This window comes from Varanus komodoensis, unplaced genomic scaffold, assembly GCF_004798865.1.
Source record: "Varanus komodoensis strain SLA01 unplaced genomic scaffold, ASM479886v1 scaffold1, whole genome shotgun sequence".
NCBI classification, from domain to species: domain Eukaryota; kingdom Metazoa; phylum Chordata; class Lepidosauria; order Squamata; family Varanidae; genus Varanus; species Varanus komodoensis.
Window position 1 is genome coordinate 70,801,310 of NW_025335268.1, and position 20,222 is coordinate 70,821,531.

At 48.0% G+C, this 20,222-nt stretch overlaps 1 protein-coding gene across 2 annotated transcripts in view; it reads left to right on the forward strand.

Annotated features, from left to right (window-relative positions):
• SFMBT2 (Scm like with four mbt domains 2) overlaps positions 1–20,222 on the forward strand; it is a 58,091-nt gene that overhangs the window by 22,928 nt on the left and 14,941 nt on the right. For both annotated transcript variants that reach the window (XM_044428392.1, XM_044428402.1), the window contains exons 6-11: positions 5,611–5,708; positions 9,303–9,404; positions 11,049–11,196; positions 15,632–15,714; positions 18,470–18,596; positions 19,681–19,794. In XM_044428392.1, the coding sequence (XP_044284327.1) occupies positions 5,611–5,708; positions 9,303–9,404; positions 11,049–11,196; positions 15,632–15,714; positions 18,470–18,596; positions 19,681–19,794 (672 nt within the window). The remainder of the gene's footprint in view (positions 1–5,610; positions 5,709–9,302; positions 9,405–11,048; positions 11,197–15,631; positions 15,715–18,469; positions 18,597–19,680; positions 19,795–20,222) is intronic.

The window sequence follows — 20,222 nt, forward strand, 5'->3', positions numbered from 1 at the left end:
TGTGTATGAGCAGAGACACTTGTATATCTGCAAGACCTTCAGGGAATTACTGGTCTCTTTCTGGGTGCGGTGCAAGGTGTTGGCTTTAACTTCGAAAACCCCAAACTGCTAAGCACCTGGGTATCTGCGTCTGCCCAAGTCACTGTGAACCTGCCCAATGATTAAGACCTGCAGGAGAACTGGGACTCCATCACCCCAAAATGCCCATTTGTTGGGCACGCCTGGGCCAGCTTTCTCCTTGTTGCCCCGGAAGTATGGAGAACCTTAAGAACCTCTGGGCACCTGTTCACCTTGCTTTCACCAAGGGTATAAAGACACATCTTTAACATTTAGCTTTTTCAGTCATGCAGCTGTCTTAATGTTTTACGAGTATGATGGGCTTTGTTTATTATTAGTAGGATTCATTATTATACTACATTTCTATACTGCCCGTAGCCAAAGTTTTCTGGGCAGTGCACAACATTTAAGTCACCCATCCAGATTCCAACCAAGCCCAACCTTGCTTAGCTTCCAAGATAAGGCATGATCAGGCACTTTACGGAAGCTATTTATTGCTAAGGCTTGATTCTTTAAATTGTTGCTCCTTGCCTTGTTGGCTTTTAAGCAAGCCAGGCAGTATATAAATGCCAAAAATAAAGCAAACAAATAAATATTGGTTTCAAGTTGTATTTTATTTACATTGTTCTACTGGGTGTTTTATGTTATCAACTGCTTTGATAATTAAGGGTTTAAGCAGTACTTATTTTAGTAAATTTATGGGTGTCTGTAGCTCTCAGTCATTTTATGGGCTTCCTTTATAGGTTTAATGCCTTAAGCACATGTAGCAGTGCCCAATTTTGATACTTGGGTAGTGTCCAAGTCCCGAAATGTCTTGCTGGGCTTGGGGTGAAACCCAGTGTAAAAGCTTGACATTCATCTAAGATGAAGACCTTCACTTCATCCTTGCTTCCTCAGGGATGAAAAGACATTAGTTGGGTGATGTGTTTGATATTTGGGCATCTTTTTGGAGCCAGCCCAAATATGAAATGCTTAATCCAGGTAACTTTCCCTCACCCCGGTCAGTCGGCAATCCTTAATGCTCTGGGCTGAATTTTACGTTTTTACAAAACCGCATACCCTGGAAAACCCTCTCTCTCCCCTGAGGCTTTCCTCAGATCTGCAGAGAAGCAGGAAGGTTATTTCTAACATCCCCAACCAGATGCCCTCCAGAAGCTTTGGATTTCAACTCACAACAGTCTCAGTTAGCAGGGCCAGGGGTCAGGGGGGCATCTGATTGGGGTTGTGACTGGCTTTGACCAGCAGGTTTGATTGCTAGGCAGCTAATTGTGTCTCCCACGTTACCTTAAATGAAAGCACTTGGAAACCTTACCTGCAACACCCTTTCCCAGCAGGGAGCATGATCTCTCTGTATTGCAATGTTTTGTCCCTAAAGCCAACAGCATGCCTGAAGAGCTGCATCTTCATGAATGCCTGCTCTGTAGAGCTTTCTTGGTTAAAGAAGCCCTTAGACTGGTGTCTGTCACTGTGGCTTATTCGTGGAAAGCCTCAGGGCTCCACGCCACACTGAAAGCTGCTCCCCCCAGCACTGGACAAGTCCCTGGCTTCACACGGGATATGCCCAACGGACCTGGCTAACACACCCCCCCCCCCCCCGCCCTTGGGAATGGTGTGGGGCAGCTGAAACACCCCATGCAACATTCTGGCGGGCACACCAGTGAGTCCTTTAAAAATCCCAGTAGCTGCTTCCGGGAAACCTTGGGTGCTTAATTAGGAAGCGTATGCATGGACAATTACACGCTTCTTCTTGAAAGATTAATGTCTGCCTTTAAGTGCATCAGTGCACATACACATGTTTGTTTGGCAACAACTGGGAATGATAGAGTGAGCGTATAAAACCAGCCTCTTTAAATGAGCAGCATTCTGATTCCTCACTTCATAACATGTTAAATCTGCCGCAATCGGTGCATAAAATTGCCTTCCAGCTTTACCATAGAAGCAATCACAGGGTTCCCACATCCCGCGCCACCTCTTCTTTACCCTCCCAGAAATTCAGCACAACAGCAATAATTCTACCTCTAACATTGTATTAAGTGGCCGTAAATCTGCCACTGTATTAACATTCCTGCACCTGCAACCTTCATAAGTAAGAAATCTCAGATTTTCCATTTGCTGTTCTGTGTGAAGCAACAGGTTTATTGGTTTGTTCAAGAGTGGCGTGGTGCGTGAATCCCTAGCAACAAGCTGCATCATGTATCTTAGCTGTGGAAGAGAGGTTTTCCTCTGCTGAGGCCCCTGGAGTATGTGAGCTGTATGGGGTTTCACTGGCAGATTTGGGTCTATGTCTAGATGGGCTGATTGGATTTCTGTGCAATCATTCTAGGCACATGCATTCATCACATAAAATAAAAACCTGACTCTGATTTTCATGATCTGTGTAGTTCTTCTGCCGCCCCTTGTGCGTCTTTTCTGCTCTCGCATCTCGTTCTCACATTTGCATTTGTGCAGTGCAAGCAACGCTTTAAGAGTTAAACACTAAATGCATTGATGTAGCCTGAAGTGTCTGATCTTGCCTAATCTTGGAAGCTAAGCAGGGTCAGGCCTGGGCAGAAGTGGGATGGGTGACCTGAGTGTATGATTCTATGATTATTGCTGTCAACTGCCTAGAGAGCTTTGGCTATGGGCAGTATAATAATGTAATAGTAATAATAATAATAATAATTGTTAGCTGTATTAAAAATCTAGGGGCAGGTCCTATCAGTTTCTCATTTTCCTTCTAGAATTTTTTGTTTGCAGTCTTAAGCTTAGTTCTTCCCAAACGTTGCGTTTTTTGTTTGTTTGTTTGTTTGTTTTGGTAAACTTGCATGCCAATTTGTAAATATTTTGTATGCATTTCTCCTAATATCTGCACATTTTTACAAGCAATTTTCCTAACATAATAGGTTTTGAATGTTCTGCGTACATTTTTGACTGGAGTTCACTAAAATTTGGAGTCATGAAAATTCTGAAGGATAACTAAGTGTCGGTTCACAGAAGGGTTCGAAACTGCAGGTCAGAGAGTATTTCCGAAAGAACAAAAAGTTAGAAGTAGAAGTGAAGAAGAAGAAAGAAATGAAGGAATAAATATTATATAGCCATGGTCCCGCTGGAGGGGTGGACTGGCTCTTTTTCTATATAGGGGATTTTATATCTTGTGTTGTTTTTATGATGTATTTTATATCAGTATTGTAATGTAGGTCTTATTCATAAAATTTAATTAAAATACTGCAGGTCAATTTGCATTAAAAGTAAAGGCTCCCTAGGTAAATCCCCCCCGTTTTCATCAGCACTGCGGCACTGGGGAAGTGGAAGTTTAACCATTTGCTCCTTACCCATGATGCCAACAAGAATCGCCACATGCACTGCTATTACTCTTGGTGGGAGGGGCTCCTGTTGTCCAGGCAGGTTGTCCAAATTGTTCTAGCCAGTCCGGAAGCCTTTGTTTTTCCAAGGCGAAGGAAGTTCAAGACCAGCACAGGTTGGGCAGAGTTGCTGCAGATCTTAGGGCAAGTATCCACTTGCAAATTGTCTAAAAAGAAAGAAGAAATGCATCACCAAATAGGAGGACACAGGAAGAGCCAAGGTTATTCCCCTGTCCTGCATATGCTAATATATGTATAGATGCATATTATTATTATTATTATTATTATTATTATTATTATTATTATTATTATTACATTTCTATGCCGCCCCTTGCCGAAGCCTCAGGGCGGCTTACAACACAGTAATATTGGAACACAATTATTATAATTTAAATAGGGATGCAGTATATCTCACCATAGTGTGGAAACCCTTTCCAGAGGAGGACATCTTCAAAAAGAGGATCACCCTCTGTAAAAGAGGAGAAACGGCCACCCCATTTTCAGCACACCTGTTCCTGGCCGGGCAGTTTCCACAGCTAGTTCCATCATCTTCATAAGAAAGCTTTGACTGCCACGAAGAGGAGGGTCAGGACCTCTTCTCGATCACCCCAGAGTGCAGGACACGGAATAACAGCCACAGGTTCCAGGGAGCCAGGTTCCTGCTAGACATCAGGCAAAAATTCCTGCCTGCTAGAGCAGTGTGACTGTGGAATCCATGACCTGGGGAGGTGGTGGGCTCTCCCACACCGGAGGCCTTCAACTGGGCAACCCTCTGAGAGGGGTGGCTTAGCTGGGAGTCCTGCACTGAGCAGGGGGCTGCACCTGCTGGCCTTCTGGCCCCTTCCAGCTCTACTCTTCTGTGATAGTCCTGGGAGGTCCCGCTTGATGCTGGGCTGTAGTGGCTACTTTAGGGATGCTTTTCCCATCCCTCACAGAACTACAATTCGCAGCCTTTGTTTTAGGAGATGAGGGGGGCATTAAACTGGCCAAGAGACCTGCTGTTCACCTGCTTTCTTGGGAGGATGGGGCCGGGGCTGGGCCATTTCAAATACAGGGTCCAATTACAAGCAATGGGCAAAGAGGGGTTCAAGTTGCAAGCAAGTGGCCGTGCAGACTTCCTTCAAGGAGCTGAAAAGGCAAAGGGCATTAAAGGACAAGGCTCTTGAGCTTCATTAACAGTGAAATTCGAGTGGGTTCTAGGAGACCTGCCACCCATCAGCACTAAGATGGCAAGCAAAAGGAAGCGCAGGGGCAGTTGGCCGCTCAGCGGGGCAGTGGGGAGCCCCAGAGGCAGAGAGCAGCGTGGTTGCCCAGCCGCAGAGACGCACTGTGCTGACATTGGAGAGGACAGCGATTGCATGGCCGCAAGAGAGGGACCGGCATGGACCCGAACGTGTGTGGGACCCAGGAGAGCAGAGTGTTCCCGGTCATGTGAAAGAGATCCGTTCTTTCGAGTGCATGGATCAGGAATGAGCGTGCTGGAATCTGCCGGGCTGGTGGCTGGGAGATGAGACCTCTCTAGGACAATGTGGGGGTGGTCGGGAGGAGAGCCCCCCCACAAAGGCTTCTAGCATCGCTACCAGTCTGGGAAAGACCACCCATGTGTCTTGGCCGTGGTGTTTCCAGCCAAAGTCACTCCTGCAGCCAAAGTAGTGCAGATCTCTGTTTTAGACCAAAAACAAATCCTACAGTTCCCAGGATTCCACAGCAAGACTGCTCAGAATTGTGGGACTTTTTCTCCCTAAACGGGAATCATTTTGCATCGCTCATTGGAAAGCTAATTCGTTCTTTTATGAAAGAGATCAGAGCCGGTGGGAAATGTGCGGACCTCCAGTTGTTTTGGGGCTGCCAATCCCGTCAGCTTTTCCCATTGACCATCCTGGCTGGGACTCATGGGAGTTACAGCCCATCAACATCTGAAGAGACCCACTCCCCCCCTCCAGCCCTAGAAGGAAATGCTTTATCCTGATATCAGTTTTTTCAGGCTTATTGCAAAGCCTACAACTCCCATCAGCCTTAGCCAGCACAGCTAATGGTGAGTGATGGTGGGTACAGTAGGCCCAAACTGCTGGGGAGCCCAAGTTGCTTAATCAAGATTTGGTGGCTTGTCTGCATTGAGTGGTGATGTTATCGACAGTCTAATTACTTTTGTTAAAGCGTTATGGGATGTATACCTCTTGCTTAAGCACGTGCGTGGTTTCTGATGTTGTAGAAATCTATCCTCTGAAGACCATGTCTGAATGGCAGGCCGCTCTGGATAAAGCTGTAATTGAAGCAGCAAAGTTTCCCCTCCCAATGGAAGTGTTTAAGGTAAAAGATTTATTTATTCCGTCTTTCAACTAAAAAGTCTGTCACGTTAAATAAGTGGCGTTTTAATATTGTGTTTATCTGTTTTGACTTGGAGCAAGGGGTGGGAATCAGGCTTCATGAAGACTAGGCGTTCCTTCTTGGATGCTCTTTGTACGGCTGCCATTTTGAATGCTTGGCAAGTCGGGTGTGTCTCATTGGTCGCATCGAAGTGAACTTTGCCTTTGCATTTAACCAAGTTAGAGTGGGGAATTTTCCTCGTTGCAGGTTTGGAGCCTAAATTATTACTGTCTGATTCTGAGAAAGCTAATAAGAACGTAAGACCCTGCTGAATCTGGCCAGTGTCCTCCCTAGCCCGTTCTGTTCATGAAGTGGCCATCCAGTCACTCATGAGAAACCCCCACGCAGGACATGAGCGCAACCACGCCCTCCCACCCGTGTTCCCCAGCAACTGATGCACATACTGCCTCTGATCCTGGAAGTAATGTATAGCTGCTATACCTAGTGGCTGTTGATAGATTTTGCAATGTATGGCTGTGAAAGCTGGACCATAAGGAAGGCTGAGCGCCAAAGGATTGAGGCCTTTGAATGGTGGTGCTGGAGGAGACTCTTGCGAGTCCCTTGGACTGCAAGGCGATCAAACTGGTCAGTCCTAGAGGAGATCAACCCTGACTGCTCTTTAGAAGGCCAGATCCTGAAGGTGAAACTCAAATACTTTGGCCACCTGATGAGACGGAAGGACTCCCTGGAGAAGAGCCTGATGCTGGGAACAATTGAGGGCAAAAGAAGGAGGGGACGGCAGAGGGTGAGGTGGCTGGATGGGGTCACTGGGGCGATGGGTGTGGGCTTGGGTGGACTCCGGGAGATGGTGGAGGACAGGAAGGCCGGGAGGAATGTTGTCCATGGGGTCGCGATGGGTCGGACGCGACTTCGCGACTAGCAACAACAATTGATAGATTTCTCCACCATGAATTTGTCTTTTAAAGCCACCCAAGTTGTTAGCCATTGCTACATCTTGTGCCAGCAAATTCCATAATTTTAACCACGGTTACATTGAAACATTGAGTGTTTATCCATATTTTTCTACATGCCACATTGAATGTACAAAGCTGCCTAAGAGCTGCCTAATTATTGTGAGCCGCCCCGAGGCTTCGGCGAATGGGGCGGCATAAAAATGTTTTAATAAATAAATAAATAAGAGCACATCTTCAGTGTTTGGGGCTGGTCCATCCACCCCATGTCCATTTATTCAGTTTGGCAACATCTCCAAACATTTAGGCCGAGGTTTTTGCCCCTTGAAATGCACTTTATACATGCAACAATTACGCTCCGCCGTTGAACTGTGACTGGTGGGCTCTTGCCATTATTTCTACATGGTGAATACTAGATTTGTCAGATACTTGGAGGGTTTAAGAACTGGTGTCAATCTTTTGCTCGAAATGCTAGGTTTTCTTTTGGTTTTGCTTTACGTTTTTGTTCTTTTGCACTTTAAAGGTTCTATGTAATTTGTCTGGGTGTGATATCTGTAGGCGCCCAAAAGGTGAACAAATGGAGCAGAATAAATACATATTCATGTGGAGTTAATATCATGGCTACATCTTCTCCAAATGAAGTCTTGTTTCTCATGATTTGCCTTTCCTTGTTTTGTCCTTGCCTAGAATTGAGTTTCCTGCTTTCCATGCTGTCAAAACAGTAAATTTTCTCATGTTGAGCCTTCTTGCTCGTGAATTCTGGCTCCCTGCAGTGAGGAAACATCACTATGGAAAACTCTGCAGGTTTAATAAAAGGAGAAGGTGATGAATTGCAAACAAGCTCAGAGTCTCTTTCAGATATTCTACAATTCAGCTTTTGCTAGAGGCTGAATGTTACTGCTTTCCTCTGAAGAGACAGTAGAATTACTATTATTGAAGTACTATTTATTCTTGCTTTTGCATTGGTCGGGGCTAGAAGCCACTCTTCTTCTTTGATTAAACCTGGCAGCTTGGAAGCAATCATTTCTCAGCTGGGCTTGAGCAAAGCTGCACAAATAGCACCTAATCCAAGGAACTTGGTAGAGCAAAGTGGTATTCTGCATTTGGAAGAGTGACCTATGTACAATTTGCTGTAGAGTCCTTGAAATTGCACAGAGGACTGAAAACCCCGCTTTCCTCAGAAAGCCTGACCAGGTTTCTAACTCTCATCGCTATGGGGGGGAAATGTAAAATTGGCAACCTGGTCTAAAGTGCCAGTGGCATTGTGAATAGTGATTTGTGTTATGCAACAAATGCTTGCTTTGTGGCAAGGCTCTCCATCTTCGATCCTCTCGAACAAGGATGTGGAACCTTGGACCGGGGTCCCACCCAGCCCTCCTGGAATCCCAGTTCAGTCCCGTGGGTTTTCCAGGCAGCCGCACCCTTTTCCTTCAGCCACTGCTTCTTTGGGAATTCATAGAAACATACAAGCTGAGCGAGTCAGAAGGGATCCCCCGGGCCATCTAGTCTGACCCCCGGCTCCAGCCGGCTCTGCTTACGACATGCCCACCATGTGCATGTCCAGCCTGTCCTTGGACACCCGCACCAATGGGGCCTCAACGACCTCTCGGGGAAGCCCATTCCACACCCTCGGGGTCCTGACTGTCAGGAAGTGCTTCCTGGCATCCAAATTGAACCTTGGCTCCATTGGAACGCGTCCTGCCTTCCTCTGCAGGGGAGAACAGGTCTCTACCCACCTCCGTGTGACATCCCCTCACATGCCTGCATGTCGCCCACAGATCCCCTCGGAGCCTCCGCTTCTCCAGTTCCCTCCGTCTCACCTCACATGGTTCCCCTGCAAACCTGCCAGGATCCTCGTGGTCCTGGCTTCCATGCAGCATTTTACCCCTGCTAAAATGACAAACCGCCTCTCCTAAGATATAGTTCCTGGCATTAAGCGGCAATAATGCTTTCGCTTCCTTCTTGGCCTTCCTCTTTTGTCCTGCACACCCCTGGAATACATCCCCCCCCCACACACACACACAGAGGGAGAGAGAGAGAGAGAAAATCTGTCAGTACAGACACAGTTCCTCCCACCCCTTTCTGGGCAAACAGAAGGGCAAATAGCCTTGTTCTCACAGCAAAAGCAGCCCTTCTCTGCAGAATAACTGGGAAACGGAGCTCCAGGTCAGTTCTCTTTGGGGTCTTTCAAACCAGCTGAAACTCTAACCCTTGGCTTCCCTTCCAGAAGCTATTCTGGTTCTGGGACATTCACAAGCTCCTGACACTGCCTGCTAAACCTTAATAACCACACCTTCCTTCTGGTAGAGCTCATCCAGTTCCTCATGTGAACGAGTAGCTGATCTTGTTTGAGGCTGGAGAAGAAAACAAGGGCTTGAAACCTGATCTCTTGTTTGGGGCAGGTGTTAAAAGGCCTTGAACTTGAGCATCTCTTGGACAAAAATGTCTCCCTACATGGGCGAAATTGGAATGTGGGCATCAGGGAAACAGAGAAGACCCCTGCTTCGTATGGTCACTTGAGCCCACAACTGGCAGTGGGTGGACTGGGAGACAAATATGCCCCATAGTTCTCGGATATGCCAAAGGATGGGGACTCGGCCATGACTTCCTTGCCTGTGTTTTGTAGGATCACGCTGACCTGAGGAACCATTTGCTCACAGTGGGAATGAAGTTGGAGGTGGTCGATACGGGAGACACATGTCGGATTTGTCCTGCCACGGTATCCAAGGTGAGAAATCCGAGGAGAAGACAGAGAGGGCTGGATTGTTGGTGCTGAGCTGCAACGGGGGATCCTCTGTGAGGTTCTTTTCAGCAAAGAGCTGGTGCAGCTCTTCCTGTGTTAGCTGAAAAGGAACAGAAAGTCATTTGGAGCTCTCATTCCTTCATCTGAGGTTGGAACGCTGCCTCCATCCTTGGATCTGAGAATCCAAGCTATCCTGGGCCCCCTAGAAAATGTGTAGGGGCATAGGCTTGCTCTGTAAGTTATTCCTGAAATGAGTCTGATGCTTGTTGTTAGTACTGTATAAGCAGTTATATTTGTGTCATAGGGTGTGCCCAGCATGGGCATTTGCTTAACCTAATTGCCAGGTTCCACATGTACAGGTCTGAGAAGCAGGTACATGTTTTCAGGCACTCCCAAACTTTACAGGGGCTTGTCAGCCTCATGTATCCTATTTAGGACCTGCGGGGAAGGAGGAGCGTTCTTTGCAGGGATTCTATGGATACCTGTGGTTTTCTGCATTAGCTGCACAAACTGCACATCATTAAAGAGGAAGGCGGCTGGAGCAATGCTTGCATGAAAGTGTTACACAACTGAGCCAAGTCCTGGCTCTCCAGTGAGGAAACGGCACCTCAGCTTTTCTAGATAAGGATTCTCCACTTGAGGCAGTGTTTTCTTTGCCAAAGGAAACATAGAAACAGAGGGAGTCAGAAGGGACCTCCTGGGCCATCTAGTCTGACCCCCGGCTCCGGCCTGCTCCACTCATGATGTGGCTACCATGTGCATGTCCAGCCTATCCTTGGACACCTGCACCGATGGGGCTTCAACCACCTCCCATGGAAGCCCATTCCATACCCTCGGGGTCCCAACTGTCAGGAAGTACCTCCTGGCACCCACCCTAAATCTTGCTTCCCTGAGCTTTGCTCTGTTGGAACGCATCCTTCCCTCCTCTGCAGGGGAAAAAAGGTCACGACCCACCTCTGCATGGCACCCCCTCACCTACCTGCATGTGGCTAACAGGTCCCCTCTGAGTCCTCTCCTCTCCAGGCTGAAAAGATCCAGCTCCCTCAGTCTCTCCTCGTATGGCTTACCTTAAGGAAGCAAGCACTGCCGCCAAGCCCACCTGGCTGGGGCTGCTGGGAGTTGGAGTCCAGCACGTCACGCCAAGCTGGAGGAGGCTCGTTGCAGCCTGGTGTGCCAGTGCAGAAACTCCTCCGAAGGACGTGTGCCGGAGGCAGTGCTCTGTACCGCACGGCTCTGGGACTCAGGCCAGGTGGGGGACAGTCACATGAGACGGTGATCTCTGAAGTCTTGCTCTACCTGTGTCTCAGACATAGGCCTCCTGTCTGTAAAAAGGTGTTTGGAGAGCAGAGAGCAGCAGGTCAGTTTCCAGGAAAAAAACTTGAGGCACAAATTTTCTGGGGAGAGGATGCGACACCCCTATGGGCCAAAAGCCAGCTCACCTGGGGAAATCAGGTGCAAAATCTGGGTCTCTGCTGTGATTTCAGCACATGCCTATGGAATGCAGGATGGTCGGGCAGGGGGCCTCCCAGAGATCTGGCAGCTCCAAATGAAAGTTCTGGGGTTCTAGCCTGAGTGGGTCATCCTCGAACACCGCCTCTGATTAACACCACGCGCTCTGGTTTTCTTCAGGTTTTTAACAACCATTTTGTTCAAGTAACCATTGACGACCTGCGCCCGGAGGCCAGCCCTGCCTCCATGCTTTGCCACGCGGATTCCTTGGGGATCATGCCAGTCCAGTGGAGCCTTAAAAACGGAGTGCATCTCTCCCCTCCCAAAGGTTGGTATTTCCATTTTCAAACGCTTGCTCTTTCCTCCAGTTCTGAGGCTGGTGCAAAATTGATTGAACCCAGAGCTGAAGGCTAGCAGTAGGTTTTGAAAGAGCTGAGAGAGCCATGTATGTATGTATTTATTTATTAGATTTATATCCCACTTTTTCCATACAGCAAACTCAAAGTGGCTTCCATCATTCTCCTCCTCCTGCTCTCAGTCTTATCCCCACAAACAACAACCCTGTGAGGTAGGCTGGACTGAGAGTCTGTGACTGGCCCAAGACACCCAGTTGGCTCCATGGCTGAGCGGGGACTGGAACCTGGATCACCCGAGTCCCAGCCCCACATTCTTAACCACCACACCATGTTTTCTATGGTGTGCAGAATGCACTTCTTTTTCTGCGTTAAGGCGCGCAGAATTGCAGGCCAGATCTAGCCTTCCTGAGGTTCTAATCGGCCTTTCCAGGTTCTGAAGAAGGTTACACCTGCTTCCAAGAAACCCACACCCTTTCCCACCTGCTTGTCACTGGAGAGGGTCCCACCGTTCTGAAAGATGGAGATGTTTCTCCTAAGACTGGTCACTGGCAAGAGGACCGTTAAGCTAAATGAGCATCCATTTTGGGCCCTGTTCTTTTGGCTTCAGTCCTTCCCATTGCTGAAATCCAGCCCCCAAGAGCTCCTTGGAAATAATACTGGGCCTTCATATTGCAAGAAGTTCAACCCCTCCTCCTAATACCATGCAGCATCTCCTGGATTTTGGGGATTTGCTGTAAACAGTTAGCAGAGCTTCCCCTGTGGAGTGGAATGAGATGCAGTCAGGAAACTCCAGTAGCCCAATTAGGATTACTGAGCCCTTGACACCTGTGAAAAAGCTGTTCCTTTCCCATTGCTTCTTCCCCCCTTGTAACACGAGAGTCCGCAGTCCAGGGTGAAGTCAGGGTTGAGTGTGTGCTATCATTGAATTGTGGGTTGTTGTTGAAACATGGGTTATTGCGTTGTCTGAACCTGCTGAGATAACAAACCATGGTCAGCCACCGACAATTCACAGTCTAGCAGCAAACCATAGGTTCTCAGATTCATAGCCAGGCCTTGTTAGCGCAGCTGAATTCAAATGACACAATAACCCATATTTCAATAACAGCCGTAGCTCAACAACAAGCCACACCCAAGCCCTGCTCAGCCCTTGAGAACGGGTTATTGTGTTGCTAATAAAGCACTGCTTTGGTATTGGAAGTGGTGATGCTTCTGCAGGTTGGGTCAGCTCGTCAGCAGTTCCAGTGCAGCAGTCCTTGGCCTGGTTCCTTCAGGTATTTTGAGCTTCAGCTTCCATCAGCCACAGCCAGCATGGCCAGTGGCCAGGGATTCTGGGAGTGCGGCTCTTGTTGTGAGCCAGGCGGCAGCCACACACCGTCCACCGACTGTCCGAGGTGTTTGGCCACCAACAGAAAGATGAATGAGTGGGCCCTACAGCAAATCCAGCCAGAATTTCCCTGAAAGCAAAGTGAATAAAAATGATTCTGTTGTACTTCGGGCACATCAAGAGAAGGCAAGACGCCTGTTAGGAGACAATCGTACTAGGACTACCAAAGGCAGAAGTAAAAGAGGAAGGTGAGATGGATCAGTTCCTTAAGGGAAGCCACAGCCTTGGGTTGACGAGAACTGAGCAGGGTTGTCAAGGACAAGGCATTTGGAGGGCCTTCGTTCTCAGGGTCACCGTACGTCAGGGATGACTTGACTGCACGGAACAAAACCAGCAGCTTTTCAGTGGTCCCGGCAGGAAGGACATCGCTGCAGATTTTCTGTTTTGCAACCTCTGGCATGAACAGAAAGATGCTCAGCTACAGGGACAGCACGGCACGCAGAACCACACGTTCAAATGAAGACATTTCTGTTCAGACGCCAGTATGACATGGTGTCAGTTGGACGCTGCAGCAATCCAAGCTCAGATCGTCACGCTGCTGTGACGCTCACCGAGGGACCCTCACCCGTCGCTACTTTTCAGCCTAATCTAACTCACAGGGGCAGCGGATAAATTTGGAATGGGGAAAGAGCCACGTAACCTTCTTGAGTTCTCAGAAGCAATGGCGTGATCTCAGTGCAGGATATATTCTGCCCTATTACAGCAGCATAGCTTGGCAGAGGAAGGGGATTGGGCTGCGTGATTCGAATGGAATGTCTCCCTTTCACCCCAAGCTTTTCGTAAGGCAGATGAATAGAGGAGAATTAGCACCGACCAAACAGGGAGAAGACGTGTGTCGATTCCCCAGGGACAGAAAGAGCTTTGCGCCGTTTCTGTTTGGTGCCAGCCAGCAAATGAATATCCGTTAGCCGTCACTACACGCAAGCACCAAGCTTGGCACTGTTTATATTTGTAAAGTTAGATGCATAGCCGTCTTTTCCCCTTGAAGCATTAGCAGCGTTTGTTCCACTTGATGAGCCCTTAAGGAGAGAGCGTGTTTGCAGTTGCTCAAACGGTATTGCAGTCTGTAGAGTGTTCAGTTGTGCGCTCCAGCGCACCTTGACGGCGGCAGCTTCTCTAGCGTGTAGATCTGAGATTATGTCTGACAAGCAGAGCTTGCCGGGGTTTTGGGCATGGCTGCCGTTCAGAGATGCCACGTGCTCATGGGTAGAAGTCAGAGCATCAGTGTACTCAAGCTGGATGTGTAAAGCCACATATTTATACACACAATGTACTGTATAATGTATCTGTCCTGGTGTATATAAAGGACTTGCAGTGTTGTTAAAGTTCAGCAACTACCCAGATGAGAAATTACCCAGCAGCCCCATCTCAACCGGAATTAAATAAAGCTCAACCGGAATTAAATAAAGCCTTTCCCTGCAGCTGTTGGACAGCAATTCTCCTATTTCCCATTGACTGGGAATTCTGGGAGTTGCTGTCTCATGGCTAGGAATTATGGGATTGCTGTCCGGATGTGTTGGATAGCAATTCTCCTATTTCCCATTGGCTGGGAATTCTGGGAGTTGCTGTCTCATCGGTTCTGCTGGCTAGGAATTATGGGATTTGGCACCTAGCTGGTCATCCTTGTTTGGAATTATGGGAAGAATTGGCCAGTTGGCTATGCTGGCTGGGAATTTTGGGGATTACCATCTAGATAGCCCTGCTGGCAGGGGAGTTGGCATCAAATTTATGGTATGTATTATATTTTAATTTTTATTTTGTGAGCTGCCCCGAGGCTTCGGCGAATGGGGCGGCATAGAAATGTTTTAATAAATAAATAAAATAAATAAATTCATCTGGAGAACACCAGGTTGGGGAAGGTTGAAATTAAACTTAATTTGAAATTGGGGGTAGAACCAGAAGTGTGGGGTGAATGTGAGAAATCGGTTGCTTTGTTTCAGTTCACTTTTGATCAGGATTTACTGTTTGCCTCTCAATGATCAAACCAGGACTACATTTATGTTGTATATTTGAGAACCACACATGAAAACATATGTGCTTTTGAAAATAGTGTACAAACACACTTTAAGCAATGGGAGAAGGCTATGTGTATTTCAAAGACGTACACAATCTATGCAGACATTTGGAAGAGGATGCACATAAAAATTGCCAAAAAATTAATGCAGAAGGAAAAACCAAAGATTGCACCCGGCATAGACTGAGTTGAAGTGAACTTGAAGGTGAAATTGAGAGAATTCAGCAAGCTTGAGTTTTGCATGAATGAACACCCCTAGGAGAGAAGTCTTGTAACACCCTCAAATTGTTATAAGTTTAAATAACTTTACTTATTTAGAATATTCATATGTTGCTCCATATCTAGACAGATTCCAGAACAGTGCACGGCGGAAAGCTAAAATTGATGGAAGAAGAAGACTATAAACAATTAAAACCATAAGAACATTAAAACATTGCTGGGAAGCAATAAGTCTTCTTGGAGTAACGATGGCACCAAAAACTGCCCAGAGGCAGGGAAGTCCCTAAAATTGGTGCCACCGCACTCACGGCTTTTCCCCGGTGGACTCCAGTTGGATCATGGATCCGTGCTAAGCGTGTGCAAGAGCGGAGCGGGGCCGTCAAGGGCAAGCCTTTTGGAGGGTGCCCACTCATGGGGTCACCATTAATTGGATGACTTGACAGCACGCAACAGCAAGAAAATGTTAAGGGCTTTGGGCATCTTTTGCACCACCTCTGTGTATTGCCGTAGAAACGTCACATGTCGCAATTGTGCTGTTGTCCTTTAGTCGCTGCTCCTAGAAAAACAGCACGTCAGGGGACAATGCAATCTCATGTTGGAGGCTTTACCTATGTGGAAAAGCTGTTTGTTTTGTGAAGCATCTCTAATACAGCACCCTTCCCTTGCCAATGGCCAGACTGGCTGGGGAAGATGGAATTTACAGTCCCAACACGTTTGGAAGCTGTTAGGTGGCAGAAATTTGCTTTGGAAAGAGAGGTAACGGCTTGGCTTTTCTGGGTTTCCTCTGCAGGTTATTCCGGCCAAGATTTTGACTGGGCAGATTACCAGAAGCGCTGCGGGGCAGAAGCAGCTCCCCAGTTCTGCTTCAGAAATGTAAGCCCCCTTTTTCCTCTTCTGCTGTCATGTCCTTTGATGTGTTGGCCTTGCCGGCTCCACGATGGCAGCACATGGCAGTTTTACTTCCCTTCTCAGCCCCAGAGACCTGGCGCTGCTCTCACGCTGCAGAAGGGATGTGTGATGCAAATATATTTATAGATATCATCGTGCCTGCACCAGCCCCATCTGTGCATTTGAGTCTCTGCATGGGGAAGAGGTGTGCAGAGGCAAAACCGCCCAGGGAGAGAGCAGCCAAACGAACCAGATCATTTATTTCTGCCAGCTTAGGATGCTGCCTTAAGGCCTCATTGAACACACTCCTCCTCCTGCCTAGAGGCACGTTTTCCTTACTCTCCTGCAAGGACTTGCAGCCCCAATTCAGATCAGGACCGTAGTGCTTTAAGAGGGGAGCCTTTATCGTCCCAGAATCATGGAACGGGCGAGTTGGAAGGGGCCAAGAAGGCCATCAGGTCCAGCCCCCTCCTCGGTGCAGGACTCCAAGTTCAAGCATCCCTGGCAGGTGGCTGTCCAGCTCCCTCTTGAATGCCTCCAATTCAGTAGAGCCCACGAGTTTAAGTGTAAGTTTCCCCACCAACATTTCATTTCAGAATTGAAATCAAAGGAAGCTGCCCCTGCTATTTAAACCCCCATGCGGAGAGTGGAATTTCTGGAGCAAACAGGACCAGTGGGAAGCATAAATTTTCCTTTCCTGGAGTAACACTGTACTGAATCGGGGCTTGACAGAGTGAAGGGAAGACGCTCATGTATCCCATTTCTTACACATCTGCTTTTTCTCTTAAATAATCCCATTATAGTGTTTCATGAAGCCACTTTGGCTCTTTCAGATGCAGCTGTTCATTCTTTCCTGCTAGAACTGTTTATAATTGGACTCTCACACCTGCAGGGCTCTTTCCCCCTGAGCTGTTCTAGCTACAGAGTCCCACACAGACCGTCCCTGAACTGATAAAAATCATCCTGAACTCCAGCCATGGGATGGGTGCACACAACTGGAATGCATTGCATGGAGGCTCCCGACTGGCTCTGGAAAGCATTGCAGAATTGCACGGAAGACCAGTTCCAGAATTACACAGTCCCTTCTCACCTATTTCCCCATTATTGCAACTCCTTGCGCACATACGCACACCTGTAACCTGCATACACATTTGTTGTTGCTGGTCGCGAAGTCGCGTCCGACCCATCGTGACCCCATGGACAACATCCCTCCAGGCCTTCCTGTCCTTTACCATCTCCCGGAGTCCACTCAAGCTCACGCCGACTGCTTCAGTGACTCCATCCAGCCACCTCATCCTCTGCCGTTCCCTCCTTCTTTTGCCATCAATCTTTCCCAGCATCAGGCTCTTCTCCAGGGAGTCCTTCCTTCTCATTAGGTGGCCAAAGTATTTGAGTTTCATCTTCAGGATCTGGCCTTCTAAAGAGCAGTCGGGGTTGATCTCCTCTAGGACTGACCGGTTTGATTGCTTTGCGGTCCAAGGGACTTGCAGGTATCTCCTCCAGCACCACAATTCAAGGGCCTCGATCCTTCGGTGCTCAGCCTTCCTTATGGTCCAGCTTTCACAGCCATACATTGCAACTGGGAAAATCATAGCCTTGACTATACGCACTTTTGTTGGCAGGGTGATGTCTCTGCTTTTTAGTATGCTGTCCTCCAATCTCTCCCCAAGCCTGCTCAAATTCATGTTCATTGCTTCACTGGCACTCTCCAACCATCTCATCCTCTGCCGTCCCCTTCTCCTTTTCCCGTCAATTGTTCCCAACATCAGGGTATTTTCCAAAGGTCCTTCCTTCTCATTAAGTGGCCAAAGTATTTGAGTTTCACCTTCAGTGTCTGCCCTTCTAAAGGCCAGTCAGGGTTGATCTCCTCTAGGACTGACCGGTTTGATCGCCTTGCAGTCCAAGGGACTCGCAGGAGTCTCCTCCAGCGTACACATTACCTGTGTGCATAAGGGGACACTACTTGGTGTCAGTGTATACGCAGCCCTTTCTCAAAGTCGCATCTTTGTTCTGGGGCATTTGGCGTAAGTGCTTGCTCCGTGCCCCTTCCTGAAATGTTGGGAGCTGAAAGAAATGCATTTGCCTCCCGTCTTTGCTCTACCATTCTCCCTCCCAGATGTGCCCCTAGTTTCGGTTTTAAGCTCCTCGAAGTGGGACCTTTTCTCTTATAAGAGAAACAGAGAAAGCACCAGAGAAGATGAGCATTTCATTGCTCGTTCTGACAGTGCAGTGAATGCAAAAGCCTCCATCTCTGAAGGTTTGCCGCCTCCTTCCACCCACCTTCCATTTTAATTTCTGTTTTGTATTTAGCCAAAAGTTGGCTCTGGATTGGCACAGGTCCAGTCTCTGCAGTCCTCTCATTAGACAGCGTGAGCTCCTTTCTTTGTTGGCGTTATGTCCCTGCCCCTCTCCTCTTGCAAAGAGCCCGAGGCAGCTTGCGCAATCCCCTTTCTTTTCATTTTATCCTCACAACAACCCTGTGAGGTAGACTGGGCTGAGAGCGGGTGACTGGTCCAGGGTTACCCAGTGAGCTTTATGTCCAAGTGGGTCCCCAGGCCAGCCCTCTCTCCGCTGCACCATATGGGTGCTCATCACCCATCCCCAGCTTAGCCTGTATGACAATGAACGTCATTAGAAAGCTGAAACTGCTACATAAACAAAATGGAACATTGTCTGTACAAGGGAAAGCGCAAAACTCAGGCCGGGGACTGTGCAGAGTTTCACAGCTGGCCTCTTTCAGGTGTCCTTCAGCCGAGGCTTTATGAAAAATATGAAACTGGAGGCTGTGAACCCCAAGAACCCTGCTGAAATCTGCGTGGCTTCCATCTCCACCGTAAAAGGCCGGTTGATGTGGCTGCACTTTGAAGGTAAGAGACGGCCATGTGCTGCTCGGCAGTGAGCTTGCCCTTTGGTGGAGCGCTCACGTGCTCCTGGTCAGGGTCCCAGCCCGTGAGCAGTGCCCTGTCTCAGGAAGTTTCATTCCTTGCTCCTGCTGAGACGCAACATTCCACGGCCCCTGAGTGCGCCTGGCCTTCACTGGGCCCTCTGGGGTGGTGTATAAGGATTCCCCCCACCCCCAGATATTTTGTTTGCCTGCAAAACCTGAGCTGCTTTTATCTCCATCTTAGACTTTAGAAGTGTTGCTGCTATTATTATTATTATTATTATTATTATTATTATTATTATTATTATTATTATGCATTTATATTCTGGCTTTTTAACCCAAGGCAGCTTTCATAGCCCTCCTCTACTGCATAGTATCCTCACAACAACAATCCTGCGAGGCAGGCTAGGCAGAGAGGGAGTGATTGGTACAAAGTCACCCTGTGAATTACATGGCCAGCTGAGGCCAAGAACCCAGATCGCCCCAGTTCCCAGTCCAGTGCTTTCACGGTCGCACTTTGGCTGCATGAGAGTGCTGATCTAGACAAACATTCATTGTTTCCATGGAGAATTTCACCCATGTACATGCACACACGTGTGTGTGTGTACAGGTTGCAGCCATAATTCATAAAAGCAACCCAGAGATGCTGTTTTCTGTGTGCAACAAAGTACAAGTTCAAGAAATCGGCCACGGCCACTCAGTTCCTGCCTGGCATCCAGCAATCTTTCATCAAGGGAGCAGGCATGTAAATTGCATTTTCCTGGAGCTCAAACGGCACTCGGAAAAAGCAACTGTTTCCCCACAATTGGTGAGACCACTAGGATTGTCTGCCTCAGTTGTGAGCAGAGCAATTATATAAATCCCCTTTTGTAAGAAGGAAAGAATCATTTTGGTTTCATCTCCCCCAGTGCTTAATGTCAATATCATTGGATATTCACTGTTGGAGCGGGGAGGCGATTCTGCTGCATTCCCGGAATTCCTCTCCTTGGTGGGGGTGGGGGGGTATTAGTTGCCTCTGTGTCCTGCCTTCGTGGCTTCCCAGGTGCATCATGAATGTCTGTTCATAGGTTTACAAGCTCCTGGCCCAGATTACATCGTTGACGTAGAATCAATGGACATATTCCCAGTTGGATGGTGCGAAGCAAACGGTTACGAGCTCTTGGCACCCCCTAAAGCGGTTTGTAAGTACACAAAATTGCAAATTGATATGGCAGTATAAGTCTTTGCTGCGGTGTTTCCATAGTTTAGGTCATAATCAGTGGAAGGAAAGGTCATTCTGTGAAGATTTGGTGACGAGATGGATGGGCACAGTAGCCCTCAGCCTTGCATGGGTCAGTGGACACCTCTGAGGTGTGAGAGGATGCCAGGAGTCAGACCTCACCTGGAATACTGTGTCCACTTCTGGGCACCAAGATCTAAGAAGGATGCAGGTAAATTAGACAGGGTCCAGCGGAGGGCGACAAAAATGATCCAGGGTTTGGAAACACTTCCCTGTGAGGAGAGACTGAGGGAACTGGGCATGTTCAGCCACGAGAAGAGAAGACTGAGGGGGGACATTATATTCCTGTATAATACCTCAAAGTCTGTCACAAAGAGGAAGGCCAAGATC